Raw genomic sequence first — 16,682 nt, 5'->3', positions numbered from 1 at the left:
CATGCAATAACATTTTATTTATTTTATTTTCACGGGACTGAGAAACCACTGAATGTTTTTTGGTTTGTTTTTTAGCAAGGGAGATTTATGATGATTTTAATTGCTATATAGAAATGGTCTGGAGGAGGAGGAGGAGGAGGCGAAGCACTGAGGGAGGGAAGCCATGAAGAAGTCATTCAACAGCACAGATGAGAGATGATGTTGGCATACACTGAGGTGGTGCCTCTGGACAGGAACGTTTATGAACAAACACAGAAGATTCTTTTGGAAGTAGAACTGGCAAGACTTCTGAGCCACTGGACATTGGGCCAGGTAAAACAGGGAGAGAATGGCTCCCAAATTTCTGGCTTACAGTCATGGTAACAGCCAAGTAGATATGTTAAATAGGCAACTAAGTATGTGAGTCTGGAGTTCAGAAGGTAAGAGGTACAAATTTGTGAGTCATCAATACAGAGGTGGCAGATTTAGACACATTAGTATCTTTTAAAATCTCAAAACCAAGACATCAACTATTTATGCAATCATACATTTATATTCTAAGAACTTTACTGTACCTGAGGTGGGGCTTCGTGACAGTTCCAATCATTTTTTTGACTGTCTGTGCTTCACATACCCAGAGGCTCAGATCAACTGCAATGGTTTTCCCACCAAGACTACTCAAGTGGATGTGTTGCTTAACAGGCTCCAAAATTTGCCACAAGTCACTCACTCCCATTCTGGTTATTACCGGCTGTTATTAGAAACACACTTTTCAAAAATTGTTATTAAACACAGAAGCTTAGAACAGGAATTCAAGCAATATATTAATTGCTACATAAGGATAATTCATAAATAGAGGATTCTACTTATTTCTTTCACTCGTCAGCTTTTTGGAATCAACCAAGAATACCTCAGCCATTAAAATGGTGGTAAATGGCCCTAACAGGTTTCGCTCAGTGGCTAGAGCGTCAGCCTGCGGACTCAAGGGTCCCAGGTTCGATTCCGGTCAAGGGCATGTACCTTGGTTGCAGGCACATACCCAGTAGGTAGTGTGCAGGAGGCAGCTGATCGATGTTTCTCTCTCATGGATGTTTCTAACTCTCTATCCCTCTCCCTTCCTCTCTGTAAAAAATCAATAAAATATATTAAAAAAAAAAAAAATAAAAATGGTGGTAAATGACATACTGGCAACAAAATGCTGATGCAACAAATGGACTACAAGTAATTTATATGTCACCAAATCTGGGTTTCTTTAAAGTACTTAAAAACAGTTATTTTTAAATTTAATATAATTCAAATATTAAAGGTCGCCTTTGTCCTTCCTCATTCTTTCTTCTTTTTTATGTCCTCTTTAGCAGCAGCTGAGAATAACACTTTTCACATGGTTACCTTAACACTGTATGAAATTTAGAAAATAAAAAATTACCCCCCAAAAAATAATGGTGATAATTGGCTTTGTTCCAGCTAATAACAAGAACAAATGCAAGACGGGTAGAAAAACAGAGGTGCTATAAATCTTATTTATCTTATTGAAAATTTATTCCTTGATTTTCACACCAGCCTCTATCATGACCAGGAAAAGCAAAAAAACATAAGCAAGGAACCATGCAAACAAAGCAAATAAACCAAAGGGGGGGAAAAATGAGGTTAATGAAGGAAACGTTGAAGACAGAAAATGGGAACTTGAGGAATATGGAATTATCCCTTCAAAGAGTGTTGACAGCCTTTTTAATTACAAGGTCTCACGTGTTTATTGTGGAAAAATAAAAATCTTTAAAAAACAAAATTTTAAATCATCCATACTTACACGATCCAAATTAACTATTGTTAAATTCTTTTCTATGTCCATGACATTTGAAAAACAAAATTGGCTTAAATTCTGCTATTGTAATAACCTCTTTGGTATTTTCTATAGGCCAGTTTTTACTTATTAAACATCTATATCTGTTTTTCTTTTCCTTTGTTATTATTTGATAAAAAATATAATGCAGCATTTGAAATGATTCAGTCTGACTATACATACATAAATATAATCCAGATTATCATCCTCTCAATAACGAACTTCATTCCAAAACACAAGGTTGGATACCAAAAAAAAAAAAAAATTAAGTCAAGCCGAAACCGGTTTGGCTCAGTGGATAGAGCGTCCGTCTGCGGACTGAAAGGTCCCAGGTTCGATTCCGGTCAAGGGCATGTACATTGGTTGCGGGCACATCCCTGGTAGGGGGTGTGCAGGAGGGAGCTGGTCGATGTTTCTCTCTCATCGATGTTTCTAGCTCTCTATCCCTCTCCCTTCCTCTCTGTAAAAAATCAATAAAATATATTTTTAAAAAAATTAAGTCAAAAGGTTATCTCCATAATGCAAAACCATTCTAAATAAAAAAATACTACATTGTCTGTTCCTTTAATCCAAGTATTATTTTGTGCACTCATTTTCATGAAGAACTGCACAAATATTTGGTGATATCTCAACATACAAAGAAAAACATACAGATTTGAACGCACAGAATTAGGTAGTTAATGGTGGCTCAGTGCTAATGTTGTCTATTTTACATCAAGAAGTCCCACTGGTTGGAATGCACACTACAACATAGATTCAAGAGTTAAGATTTCATCCTTTTGTTAATGTGAAAAATTGCACTTCTGGAAAAAGAGTAAGGCACATACATTTTCTAAGGCATTATTATGAACAGAAACAAGACTTAAATATTAACCATAAGAACACATAAAATTTAAAAAAAAACCCACAAAGTTTGGGGGAGTTCCTTTTAATAGTTTTGCTTTCCTTTTATTTGTGAAGCAAGGTGTTTACTGGAATTGACTGTTATTGAAGGAAATTATGCAATTCTTCTTTCCGGAGGACAATTATCATAACTGATCTTATTTTATTTATATGTGACCCTGACTCTAGCTGTCAAATTTTAAATGCCAGTATCTTCTGACTTAGCAATAGCTCTCCTAGGAATTTATTTTAAGATGCTCTTAGGTGTGTGCAGATGTATGTACAAAGATATTCACTGCGGCATGTTTTTTTTCATCCTTACCCGAGGATTTTTTTTGTTGATTTTTAAGAAAGAAGAAGGGAGAAACACTGATGTGGGAGAGAAACACTGATCAGTTGCCTCCCATGTGTGCTCAACTGAGAATCGAACCACCACCTAGGTATGTGCCCTGACCAGGAATTGAACCCAGGACCTTTTGATGTATGGGATGATGCTCCAACTGACTGAGCCACCTGACCAGGGCAAATGGAGCATATTTATAATAGTAAGACAGTGGGAAAAAAACAAATGTCCATTAATAAACGATAAATCTTTAAGTAAACTTTGGTATATTCAAACAATGGAATAGATGATGCAGCAAATAAAAATGGTATAGATCTATACATACTGGCCCTGGCCGGGTAGAGCAGTTGGTTTCTTCCCATATGCCAAGGTTGTGGGTTCGATCCCTGGTCAGGACACATACAAGAATCAACCAATGAATTCATAAATAAGTGGAATAACAAATCGATGTTTCTCTCGCTCTCTAAAATCAATGGGGGAAAAAAATATATATGTATTGACCAAAAAGTCTCTAAGTTTTAAAATGAAAACAGGTATAAAAGAGATTACATATTAGGAATGACTGGAGATGAGTGATGAGAAGAATTATTCTTCAAAGTATATTCCTTTGTGTTTTTTATTATATTAAATAACCATATGCATGCATTACTTTCAAATTAAAAAAATATTTTTAAAATGTGGTTCTATCTATAAAGTTTGGGAAATAAACTAGAAATATTTAGATGAGTTACTTCTTGCCTAAATATTAAATGACCAAACAGAATATAGTTCATGGGTCTAATTAAAAAGCAATGTTCTGCAAATTTATGAGTATCTGAACATCAAACATGACTTCAGTATAACTTTGTAAGGAGATTCACATTTTCTGGTTTCCTTTGAATGAATCATGTGATTTCAGACAATGCATATCTCTTCTGGCCCTTCCAGCCCTAAAGTTCAATCCTTCCTATCATGTCTCTAATGCTTGATTACACAAAATGACTACACATCTCTCCCCTCCCCCCCCTCTAATGTAATTTATCCCACATCATGTCCTAACTCCTCTCACCTCTGGGTTAGAACATTCAATCCCTACTTTATCTTCACATGGATACATAATATACATCTAACTCTTGATTCCAACGCCTCTCCTCAAACTGTTCTACCCTTATCTTTCCCCAAATATGCAGGGGCTTAGGCCAAAAACCTAGTCATTTTTGATTCTTTACTTCACTCTCTAATAGCCCCTTGATGAGCAAGTTATCTATCTCCAAAATCTATACTAAATCCCCATTTCTAATGACACTCCCCTAGTGTTGCCTGTATATGACTGTAATAGTCTCCCAACTGGCCCCCTGCTTCTAACTTTGTTCTGCTCTCCACCCCATGTACTCATTCTCCTAATGACGCCAGAGTGATCTTGTTTAATAGCCTAAAATATTAAAATCATCACCTCTTTGGTAATGGATAATGAATTTCCTTAAAGGTGACATAACCTTTGTCACAAGTTAATTTACTTCTTTAAATATGGTGCTACCTTAGAGCCAGTTGTAAAATGCAAAAAATAAAATAAAATAAATGTAAAATTACTAAGTGTTCTAAATGTAATTCAGAACACTCTTTAATGTAATTTAAATGAAATTTAGAAGACTCTTTTAAAATACTATTTTAGGATTATCTTCAGTAGACCTGCAACTTAAGTTTTTTAATTTTCTTTTGAAAAGCATTTATGTTCCTTGTGAAAATCATTCATAAGAGCAGAATATTAACCCTTTGCACTTGCTTGCTTTTTTCTCGATTCCTTTATTCTAATGCTAACCGTGTTGAGTCACACTCGACATCAGAGTGCAAAAGGTTAAAAGAATACCTCAATAGTTCTGAAAGGATAAAATTATGTAAAATGTCTATTTTATTAAAAATAATAATAGAACATATTTTAAGATGGCAGTTCATACAAAATATGTATTTCCATGATCTACTGCCTTGTTACTTTCTTTGCACCACTCCTTCCTCCAAAGTGAAATTAAGTAGCAAAAATATAAAAGCAAATAAAGTTCCAAAAAGGGACAGAATGCAACAGCCCTTAAGATATTCAAGTACAACTACACTCAAAGATAGAACAAATGGTTTTTGCATGAGGTCATAATCAATCTGATGAGGTTACTTGAAAATAACTCATCATAAAATTTAAAAATATTATACATATCAAACTCACCCCAAACTACGTATAATTTTGCCTTACTTTTTAAAAAATGTGGTGAAATTTGAAATTTTTGTGGTGTGAGACTTGATTAGTCTCTACTTTTATAATGTAATAATTTTATTGATGTCAATCTGATCATGCAGTCTATATATATATTACATGTAAAAAGAATCTCCTAACATATTCACTATTCTTAAGAATTAGAGTGATATATGATTACTTATGTGAGTCGTCAGAATAACCCATAACAAATAAATTATAACCTATTAGTGGCTTCAGTTTATTTAGTTTAGTAAAAATGCACTATACTTGGGATAAGAAACCTAGGATTTTGGTTTTGGATATAATACTGACTAGCTGTATACCCATGAGAAGACATTTAACTGATCTCCAAAATGAAGGATATTAACAAGATGAATTACAAGATTCTGACATCCTTTGAATCTCATGACCAATTTTGGTAGCTTGATACCAGAAAAAAAATCCAATCACTCTATTTCAGATATTATTACTTGGCTGAAAGAACATGAATTTCTAGTTTAAAGAAAGTGCTTAAAATTCACTTTAGGTTAAAACAAAAACAAATCCTTTGATGTAACCATCTGGTGCTCATAAATCAATTTATGCTCCTAAAACTTCCTTAAAAGCTAGTAAGTTTTTATTGGTTGATTATAAAACTGAATGAGGTGAGAAAAGCGCAGAACCTTGCTAATGCCACTAATGAATCAAATTTTAAAAAAACATAAAAAAAAGGTCAGTGGTCTGGTTCATGCAAAAATACATTTTATCAGTAGTAAAACAACAGTTTTGCAATTTTCAGTTTTAAGCAAAAAACATTAGAAAACTTATTTTAACAACAATGTGGGAAATACTTTAAACTACCTTATTCCCATTTAGATGACTATAATGGATTAGTCAATGATGTCAAGTTTACTTCAGTACAAAATTGTACTGTATGGGATTTCCCACGTAATTTCACTAATGTTTTTTTATTATTCCATCAGTTTTATGTTCATACGAATTTAGTTCTAACTTTAAAGCATAATATAACCTGGGCTTAACTTTGCTACCGATTAACATTAAATGCCTACTATTTATCGCAAATTCTTCTAAGTGCTGGAGATACAAGAATAAAAGATTAAGCCTTGAATTCAAGAAACTTAGTCGAGGTGAGACTAGAGAGAAAAAGAATTATAACATTGTGACAAGTACAGGTACAGAGATAAGGAGAGTCAACTACAGGAGTATATTGGAGGTACCTCACCAACTCTAGGAAGGATTCCTAAAGGAAGTGACATCAAAGCGGACTCCTCCCCAAGTTTCCCCTTGTTTACCAACAGGACCCCTTAGCCTAGATGTTACAGCGCTTTTGACTATTTAGACTATGTCATACTTATTGCAGCAAGGCAAGGACCATGATAGGGATATAACATATATATTTGATTATCTTCAGAAGTAAAAAGGTGACTTTGATGGAAGGAATTTCATTACCAGACGTTTGACATCCATCTATTTGAGGGTGGACTGGGGCAGCGGTCAATGCCACTTTGTCCCCGTCTGGAAAGGAAGCTAGAAAGATTACTTGTCTAGACCGGCATGCCACGTGAAGAGTTGCGCAAAGACATCCGAAGTAGGTGAAGGTCGGGTGCAGAAGGGCGCAGAAAGCGAAGTCAAGGCCCTTAACGTTTTCTGCTCCCCGATATTTATTGAGGAGGTTTACACTATAGGCCCGCGCGGGTGGGGGGTGGGGTGAGGAGGGAGGAAGAAGGGCTGGAAGTTAACCATCATGCCTTAAGGCGATTGTATAATGGAAGTTATTTTCCAAACACCACGTTGACACTGAAAAAGGGGAACGCCCAAGTATACCTGCGGGGATCAGCAGGCTCGCCCGGAGGGCCTAGAACAGGCGTGGGCGTTGGCCCCACGGTGTGCCCAGGGGAAGGCCGTCCAGGACGCAGCGGCCTTGGCAGAGAGGGAAGCGCCCCAGTGGCCGGGACACCGAGTTCCCGCCCGCGGGGTCAGCTCCGGGGCGGGGAGGCGCAGGGGCTGGAAGCCGGGCCCGGGGGTGGCGGGCCGCGTTCCCACTGCGCGCAAACGGGAGCCACCGACGGCGAGTTTGAAGGGACGGGCGCGACAGCGACGCCAACACAGAGCTCCTCCCTAACCCACATGCCGAAGGGCCGAGGGGAAGTGCCGGGGCCCCGGGGGCCGCCGCTCCACGGCCCGTGGGACTTACCCAGACACCCCTTTCTCCTTGGCTCTGGAAGGCGCCCCTCCGTCATTGACCAGCTTGGCCTGAATCCTAACTAGCTGCTTCCAACTTCTGAGTTGAATCTTCTCCCCAAAAAGATAAAGTAAAAAGAAAATGAAAAACGTCCTCTTTCCCTTCCCACGCAAAGACCGGCGTATAGGTCGGGGTACCCAGACGCGGAAACCTCCCGGGAGCACTTCAAATCCGGCGCCTTCGCACGCCAGGTCCCGCCTCTTCCGGGAAGTGGCCGTCCCCCGTCCCGACCCGACCGCTAGCGCCCAGCCGCTCCGTGGTACGCATGCGTCGAGCTGTTGCTGGGCCTCCGAGCAATCTTCCCTTTCACTTAGGCAAATCAACACCCCCCTGTACACCACCCGGCGTCCGGCCGCCGAGAAGCCCCAGCTGTTCCCAGCTTCCCCGTCCGCCCAGGGGCACTTCCGGCCCCGCCTTCAGACAACAGTGGCGCGAAAACTGCAGACCGCGCACGCGCGGGCGGAGTCCCGGCGGGCGGGGGGGGGGCGGGGCGCAGGCGCGGACCGTCCCGGGGTGGGCGCCGGGGCGGCCGCGCTCCTGCCTTCTCCTGCCGCCGGCGCGCGGTTCCCGGCGGGCCAACGGCTTCCAGCCGCGGCCGAGGCGTCCCAACGGTCGGCCGGGAGCGCCCCGTTGCAGCGCGGCACTCCCGCTGTCGGGTTCCTTGGGGAGACTTGGACTTGTTCGAGGTAGGGTGAGGGTGCGCGCCTTCGCTCTCCGTTGCCCCCGATCGTGTCCCTGTCGCTGCCCCCGTAGCTTGCATCCCCCAGCCCGTCTGGTGGCGCCCGGGTCCCCCGGGGCTGCCCCCGCGTCCAGCCTGGTCCCCGTGGGCCTGGGCGGGCCGGCCGGCGGGTGCTTCGCGCCCTCTCTGCGGGCGGCACAGGTCGCCTCTGCCGCGGGAAACTTGCCCGTCCGCGCTGGGCCCCTCCGGGCAGATGCCGGCTCGGGCGGTGGGACCCTTGGCCCTTCCCCAAAGGGCCCTTGGGCTTTGAGAAGTCGCCGGAGGGGCCGCGGGGTTAAAGGGTGAGGTTACCTTTGGGAATCGGGCGCTTATCGGGAATCTGATGATCACCTCGCCCGAAGCAACTTCAGTCTGTTTGAGAGACATACACAACTCTCACTTCGGTTGCATGTGTGGCTAAAACCCAGTTCCATGAAAATGCGAACTGCATTTTCTAGAAAAATGAAATTGTGATGTTTGGATCTGTTATGGTAGCATTTTTCCACCCCCCCTGTTTTCTTGCGGAAATGAACTGGAGAAGAATCCCAACTGGGAATTGCGGAACACAGGACTCCAGGGTACAGAAAGGGGTGTGGGACCCATCGGGCTTGTGATAATTCCTAGGAAAAGCGATTATTTGTGAAGACAGTTATATTTCATGAACAGGAGATTGAAAGCGAGTGTTTTTTTAAGACAAGCTATTCTGGAATGTATGTTTAAAAGAAAAAAAAAGTCCAAATTCCCTGGCTTTGAGAAGGCTGCTCTGTAGTCTTTTAACATATTCAATAGCATATGCACTGGCCCGCAGGTAGTTCCCTGAGTGTGGAGGTGGGGTGGCAGCATGTTAGACCTCCTTAGATTTACTGTCTCCCATTCTGTTACTGTGTGAAGTAGACCGAGTACTTAATTTCTTTTGAAATGTGCATTCAGAATTTCTTTTTCCTGAATGGGTGTAACTACAAAAAAAAAAAAATGTTGAGATCCCTCGATTGTTATTTAAAAAGCATGTTTTTGTGTCTGACCCTGGGCAAGTGGGTACCACCTCCTTTAAGTCTCATTTCCTTTTCTGTAGTTGCATAAACTAACATAATACCTAACTCACAGGATTCTTCAATATGTTGGGGTGGGAAGAGCGAGCGAGATAGTTACAGTTATAGCTCTATGTTTATCTGTAATTTGTAATAAGGCACTTATTGAACCCGACAAAAAGTAAGTACAGTTGACATATTCGAGTTGTTACAGCGGAAAAACAGGTTTTACTCAACGGTTTATTTTACTGAGTGCTTAGATGTAGAATTTATATAAAACCTGCCTAAATCCTAACTATCACTTTTAGACTTAAGTTAGGAAAATTAATCAAAGTTGTACTTGGCTTACTTTTCAGGAATTAATACATAACACAAATTACTGTTAATAGTATGCATTATATTGAAGGCATATTTAAATGCTACTGTTCTATCTACTCAGGAGTCCCGATGACTGAGAGTCCAGTACAGTCACTTCTATTAATGTTAGCATTTTTGATTCACTAATTAATGAAATACATCTTTCCTCACTCAACATACTTTCGCCGGTGACCAAATTCAAAATAATTTCTGTGGCTTTCTCAGCTCCGCTCCCCAATCCACCTCTACAGCAGCGTATGTTTTACTGCCTGTTGGCCTCTCCATTTCAGTCTCCTAGGAGCACTTCATATTCAGTGTTTTCAGACAAAATAAATGTATTCTATATCCTCCCTCCTTGCCAAACCTGCTTCACCTCACTATAATGGCATTTTAGCATTAAATGTGAAGACTGTTTCTGAGAATTAAACACAAAGTAAATTTTTATAAAGCATAGTAACATTGGAGGGACACATCACAATAGAATCTCTTAGGTAGTTTTATACATTAATGAAGGCTAGACAAGGAGATGAACAGATTAATAGCCAATTTACAGGCCATAAACAATTAAACTGTTAAATTCAGTCGTTCATACCTGGAGGAACTTGGGCACTAGAGAGGTTTGAATTTAGGTTTTGACGAACCTGGGTTTGGATCTGGGCTACATAAACCTGGGTACTGTCCTCTTGAGCCTCAGTACCCCTTTTATAAAATAAGGACACTTTATAAGGATGTTGAGGATTAAGGGAAATACATAGAATGTTTATCTCAAAAGCTAAGCATACAGTCTAGCAAGTGGTTATTCAACACATATTAATTCTACTCCCCCAGGTTACCCAATCTTTTAAATCTCTTGGTTTCACCTCTTCCCATCATCTCCTGATATTGCTATTGCTTTTTCTGTTCAGTGCCCCGCATTCTGTAGAGACTGGTCTCTTGCCCATATTCTCAGTTTCTCTGTTTCATCCGTCCTCTACATTTAGGCCACAGGGATGTTTTTAAAACATAAATCTGACTGTTCAAATTTATTAACTGAAATTCTGTGCCTAGTACTTTCCAGTTTCACTTATCTGGGATTGTTTGATGGGTGGACTTAATTGGATTTTTTAACTTAACTATTTATATTATTATCTATTGTATCTCATATGCTCTCATGAAATACTCCAAGCAGTGTGCTTAATTAATTGAGTACATTAAAAACAGGTTGTTTAATGCAGAATGAATGTATCCATGGTGGTGGGAGGAGCAGAATTGGGCAAGAAGTAAACAGTCCACAGCAGATTCAGAAGTAGTAGCAATTTGCCTTTTTATAACCATGATTTTTTTTTTTTTTGAGAATTCCAACTCTGTTATGTCAGCTCTCACTGCTGTTAGTTCCAGCTTAGTAGTTAAATTGGAAGTATGAATTACTAGGTACTCACAATAAAATCTAAAATCTAGAAATTTATAATCCTGTTAAAATGCATTTGATGCCTATCAAATTTCTTACACACATACTTTTCATGAATTGACCAACAAAATAAGATCAGAAGCATGGAGGCATGGAACAGACTGACACACCTTGATGTGGGGTTGGAGGGATGAGAAGAGATAAACTAAAGAACTTACATACTTATGTGCATAGCCCATACATGGGCGATAGGGTAGTGAAGACCTTTTTCCTCGCCTTTTTGTGTATTCCGGAATATTTAAAAGTATTTTGGGGGGAGGGGATCTTCTGTATATATGTCTCTTTAACCTATTGGAAACAGGTTTTCTGTTTTAACCTGTATCTACCTCTTGAGACATTTATATGTGATTTTAAAAATCCATTATCATTAAATCACAAAGTGATTCCTAGTATAAGAGGTAGGATCCTTCAGTGTCTGTTAGGTGCAAGTTACCATGGCAACCTAGTAGCAAACTGCAAATCCCAGACTAAGCACAGCAAATAAAAAACATCGTCTTCCTGTGGCGAACTACCTTCTGTGCAGTGTGGAATCTCACATTCACTGTAAGAAGCTTATCACACGCACCTTTGTTCATTTCTCTCCCCCCAGTTTCATTTGAAAAACTGCCGTTTTCTGTGAATGGTAACATTCTAAAACCAGTCAGCAGCTCTATGAGTGCCTGCTAAGATCATGTTATTAAGCATTAATAAGAACAGTATCTAAAAGGGCATTTAATGTTGTGCAAACCTAAAAGTAATTTTTTCTTCTTTGCTCTTCTATAATAAATGAATTACTGCTCAGTAATTGAGAAATGAATAGCGGATGGGTGGGAGAGAAGAAAGTGTTGGGGGGAAATGGCTTGGTGGCATTCTAGGGAATTTAAATTAGCAACAAGTTGAAACTAATATAGATTGAGCCCAGTCGGCTTGGCTCAGTGCCTTGAGTGTTGACCTATGAACCCAGGAGATCAAGGTCTGATTCTCAGTCAGGGCACATGCTCAGGTTGTGAGCTTGATCCCCAGTGTGGGGCGTGCAGGAGGCAATTATTTTCTCTCATCATTGATGTTTCTATCTCTCTCCCTTCCTCTCTGCAATCAATAAAAATATATTCAAATATATGTTCATTGATTCTTGTTATTAAATTTGAAGAATATATTTGATTTTCAAGTTTTGAGTTGTGTAAGAGATTCAAAATAAACATTAAATTATATGTAAAATAAAGATTTTGGAGTATTATGTAATTGTGACTGTAATGGTAATGTTTCTAAAGACATTGGTTGAGGTTAAAAGTCCTTTGGATGTTAACTAATATACCTTTTGAGTGACACATAGTATATCATGATAAATTAGGTTCAGCATTGCCTTCAGGATAGGAAAAAGTCCAAGTCCTTTAATGTTGTTTACAATAGTTCTTCTCAAACTTAAATATGCTTATGAATCATCTGAGGTCTTCCTAAAATGAAGATTCAGATTCATTTGCTGTGGGGTGTGGCCTGAGATCCTGGCAGTCGAACACATTCCAAGGAGATACAGAGGCTGCTTGCTGGTCCTTGGGCTACACTTGGAATACAAGTCTGCAAGTCATTCTGTGGTCAGCCTTTCTGCTGTTCTAACTTCCTTTGCTGGCTCTGCCTTGTAAATAATGGCCCTGTGTCATGGATTTGCTTACAGTGTCTCCTACAACAGCATCTGTGAGACTTTCGCAGGGTCTACAAGGTAAACTGTTTTGTAATAATAGTAAGATGTTCTTTCCCCTTTTCACTTTCATCCACTTTTGAATGTACAGTGGAGCTTTCCAGAGGTTATAAGACGTGATGATGTCATTGCTCTCACGACTAATAGAATGTGTACTTGTGTGTTGTTTAAAAGTTTAACAGTTTATAATATGGTAAATGTTGATAGATGTAAACGAAAGCTCTTTGAGTACTATAGTATCTTTTGAGAGACCATAACCTTTGAGAACTGCTGCCCTACGGTATTGGGCCATGGACATAGAGACTCTGATCTAGAACTTACCCGAGCTCTTTCCTTAGCCACAGTGACAGCTGAGCCAGAGTGGAAGTTCCAGCTCTCCACATGGTACCTCTCGGGCAGTAGTAAAAGGCCTCCTCTGACCCATGCAAGGGGAGTTGGGAGTAAGTGGCACCCTATTGCTGCCTGATGGGGTAAATGTCTCAGCTCTTTAGGTGTCTCCACTGAAGTCATTGTCATGGTTCTCCCCTTGGCCTGCATGGCCTTCTCTGACAACAGCCCAGTTGGGAGGTTGAGATGACTCCTTTTAGCCTCACCAGTGGAAGACCAGGTTACCCACTTGGCCTTCGCTGGTGTAGGGGCGTGGGGCGTGGGGTACTGTTTGTTCAGTGGTATTTGGCTGGAGTAGAGCACTTCTTGCCAGAAAGCTCTCTGTTTGGGCCCTTTTCCTGATTCTTTGGCTGGAGAGAACAGCTTTCCTTAGCTCCCCTGTCTCCCACCTCCTGCACCTACACCTGTTGTGTTTCCCCAGTTGCTGTCTTCTCCAAATCTGAAATTTGAAGCAAAGCAAAAACTCAGGGAAATCACCAGGGTGTCATTCCTTGGGTGCTGAGGTCCCTAGCCAATCTGCCGCCTTCTTTTTCAGAGTCTTATATTTCTTTTATATATAATTTTCAAGGTTTTTAGTTTTACTAAGCAGGAGGAATCGGGAAAAATACACCTATTCCATCTTTATGGAAGCGGAAGTCTCTGTCCTTTTTTAAGCTTGTGCTGTGGGAGATCTAGTCTCACTGCATACCCCTTATATTTGATTGTATAAAACATATGAATAAATACTAAAATATTCCCATTGAAGAAAAGCTAGATTTGGTGGAACAAAGAATAATTTTGGGGGGAAATGTTAAAAATTTAATGAAATAGAATTTGCATGAAAGGAGTCATGACTATGTTTGAAGATTTATAAAATATACGGTGATTTTGTGTAGTATATTTGGGGCTCTAAATTATCAATATTTTGGAAAGTAAAAATTATGGAAAAAATTTATTTTCCAATTCAGGAAGATATAGTGAACCTGTAAAAACCCAATATACAAGATAGGAAGTGAGATGATTTCATAATGGTAACTTAAAACAGTCTCCACTATCTAATTAGCTTTAAGCCTAGTTCTTTCTCACTTTCCAAACACATTTAAATGTCATGTTATAGAGGTGATTTCAGAGCTTTAAAAAGATGGGAGAACTACTGATTTCACTTAATAAATTGTCATAATAACAGACTTGGCAAAGATTGTTCTCCAGAATAGTTCCTCCAAAATAAGCATAGGCATTCAATACTTCTGAAATTGGTTCTGTCAATGTAAGTTTGGAAAGCAGTGGTGTTTTTTTTTTAAAAGCATCACTGCATGAGTGTCTTTCCCTCGCCCTCCTTTTCTCTTCCACGCCCTTCCTCTAGAGTCCCTGTGCTGTTTCAGCACACCTACTCATGCTCTGTAACACGGCTGCACTAGCCCCCCCTCTCCCCGCACACACATGCACTTAGGACTGGCTTTCTTGACCTGTGTTCATGTCATCACTTCTAGGGAGGACTGACTACAGCCTTTCAGTCCAAATTCAGAAAAGAGAAAATCTCACTTAATGTACTGCTGCCCCGGCACCGGGCACAAACAGGGTTGCTATGGTGTATGAAGTACTTGAGAGACTGAAATTGATCGAGACTAAAACTATTCTCATATTCTTTTCTTGTATCTTAGGAACTTTTGATTACCTGTGCCAAGGATTTTTCTCTTTATTCAGCAAACAGTGATTAGGTACCTCTCTTTTGAGGTCTTAAATGTATTTTAAAGAGAAAAATGAAAGCAGCAATCAGAGTAGTCACAACATTTAATTTTAGTCACAGACTATCAGCTGTGACTTGAAGTGCAGTTTTCATATGTTTAGAAAATCTTGTGTAATTTTAAATATATTCATTTTCCAGGTATAAATTTTATAGTCTGTTGGTAAAAAATAGTCAATCAGCATGCACTTTCTTTAAGGAACGGTTAAGGGAAATTACTGGTGCTAGGCAAAACTGCTTCAAAATATACTTCCTTGGGAGAATAATTTTAAAAAAAGTTTTATCCGATTGACTGTTACTCTATAACTTGTAAAAGTTGGATGATTGCTCTGGAATAATTTCAGAAGGCATTATGCCATCTCTAAAACATCTGGGAAACTAGAAACCATGGTTGCACAAAATCTTTTACCTTTTGTGAATTTAGGAGTCAAACTATTTAGGTAGGCCCATATCAGTAAAATGGTGGCCATAAATAATGGAAGTAAAATCAACTAGTATGTCATATGCACATGATTTAGAAACACACAAACAAACGTATTACCTTATACTCCTCTAGGGGAAAAGTCTGACCTGCCTCGCTGGGCTGAAGTCAGGGCGGCAGTGGGTCTGTGTTCCTTTCTGGGGGCTCTAGGGAAGGATCAGTTTCCTTGCCTTTCTAGCCTCTAGTGACACCTGCATTCTTCTGCTCATGGACCCCTTTCTCCATGCAGATGACTTTTTTACCTTTTTAAAGTCAAAATGAATGAGCGTAGTACTTACAATGTAAGCTTCGTCTGGTCCATTTTGTTAAGTTGAATGTATGTGGAATAATCATATGGATACTATACTTGATTTATTTCATTGTTACAATAATATGTTAAAATTTGTTCAGACCTGATGGCCAAAAGAAAGGAAGAGAATTTCTGCTCTCCTGAAAATGCCAAAAGACCAAGACAAGAAGAGGTGGAGGATTTTGATAAAGATGGTGATGAAGATGAATATCCAGATCCCTTCACTAATGGTACCTCTACTTTGGTAAGTGCAAAACTTTTTTTTTTTTATTAGCATGTTTCTCATGTCTGGTTCATATGTCATATTCCTGATAATTCAATATCAGGAAAAGCAATATGACTTTTAAAAAACTGAGGTAAAATAACCTGACTAATTATTAAGTTTTTGTTAATTAGGAAAAATTAGTAGAGAAAAACAGTGATACAAAGAGTTGGTTCTTTGGAAAGAGCAATAAAATTGACAGACCTCCGATAAGACTTGAAAAGGGGAATATAAAATGATACAGCTACTCTGGGAAATAGTTTCCTACAATGCAAGACAGCCTTCCTCTAACAGGAAATTTTCTGTTTAAATATTAGTATTATTTACATTAAGAAACCTTGTGATTTGCTTATTAGATTCCCTAAGGAATTTAGAATGAGTAGTTACTCATATAAGGCTCCCACTTAATTTCATTTCACTCATTGTTTGAAGTTTACGTTATTTACTTTCTGTAACTTTTTTCATGGGTGACACTGCTGATCTTTCTCCTGCTGTAGATGTTTGGATGGTTATAATGAGTGAATTGGACCGATTGATTGTCTTCTTCCATTGTTTTTTAATAGACTGCAGCAGAAGTTGGAATAATTGAGAGTATTCAGCTAAAAAACTTCATGTGTCATTCAATGCTTGGACCCTTCAAATTTGGTTCTAATGTTAACTTTGTCGTTGGCAACAATGGAAGTAAGTGCTTTCGCTTTCTTTTGTGCATTTGAGCACTGCATTGACATTAGAATGCATTAACTTTTCAAAATAGGTGACTGTTAGTGCTGATAAATCTGAGCTTTAGGTCTGTGACTATGGTCAT

General features: G+C 39.5%; 2 protein-coding genes across 3 annotated transcripts in view; one reads left to right on the top strand and one right to left on the bottom strand.

Moving 5' to 3' along the window:
* The window catches only part of GEN1 (GEN1 Holliday junction 5' flap endonuclease), a 28,377-nt gene extending 20,681 nt beyond the window's left edge, over positions 1-7,696 (bottom strand). Inside the window, exons 1-2 of the mRNA XM_028140365.2 lie at positions 7,463-7,696; positions 555-730 (exon numbers count right to left, since the gene is read on the bottom strand). Of these exons, the coding sequence (XP_027996166.2) occupies positions 555-715 (161 nt within the window). The 5' untranslated portion in view covers positions 716-730; positions 7,463-7,696. The remainder of the gene's footprint in view (positions 1-554; positions 731-7,462) is intronic.
* A 327-nt stretch (positions 7,697-8,023) lies between these two features.
* Positions 8,024-16,682, top strand: part of SMC6 (structural maintenance of chromosomes 6) — a 55,927-nt gene continuing 47,268 nt past the window's right edge. For both annotated transcript variants that reach the window (XM_054727867.1, XM_028140361.2), the window contains exons 1-3: positions 8,024-8,196; positions 15,717-15,859; positions 16,441-16,558. In XM_054727867.1, the coding sequence (XP_054583842.1) occupies positions 15,722-15,859; positions 16,441-16,558 (256 nt within the window). In that variant the 5' untranslated portion in view covers positions 8,024-8,196; positions 15,717-15,721. The remainder of the gene's footprint in view (positions 8,197-15,716; positions 15,860-16,440; positions 16,559-16,682) is intronic.

The sequence above is a fragment of the Eptesicus fuscus genome, chromosome 16 (assembly GCF_027574615.1).
Source record: "Eptesicus fuscus isolate TK198812 chromosome 16, DD_ASM_mEF_20220401, whole genome shotgun sequence".
In the NCBI taxonomy this organism is placed as follows: Eukaryota; Metazoa; Chordata; class Mammalia; order Chiroptera; family Vespertilionidae; genus Eptesicus; species Eptesicus fuscus.
The sequence above is the reverse complement of the archived record's forward strand: the minus strand, read 5'-3'. Positions and strand labels throughout refer to the sequence as shown.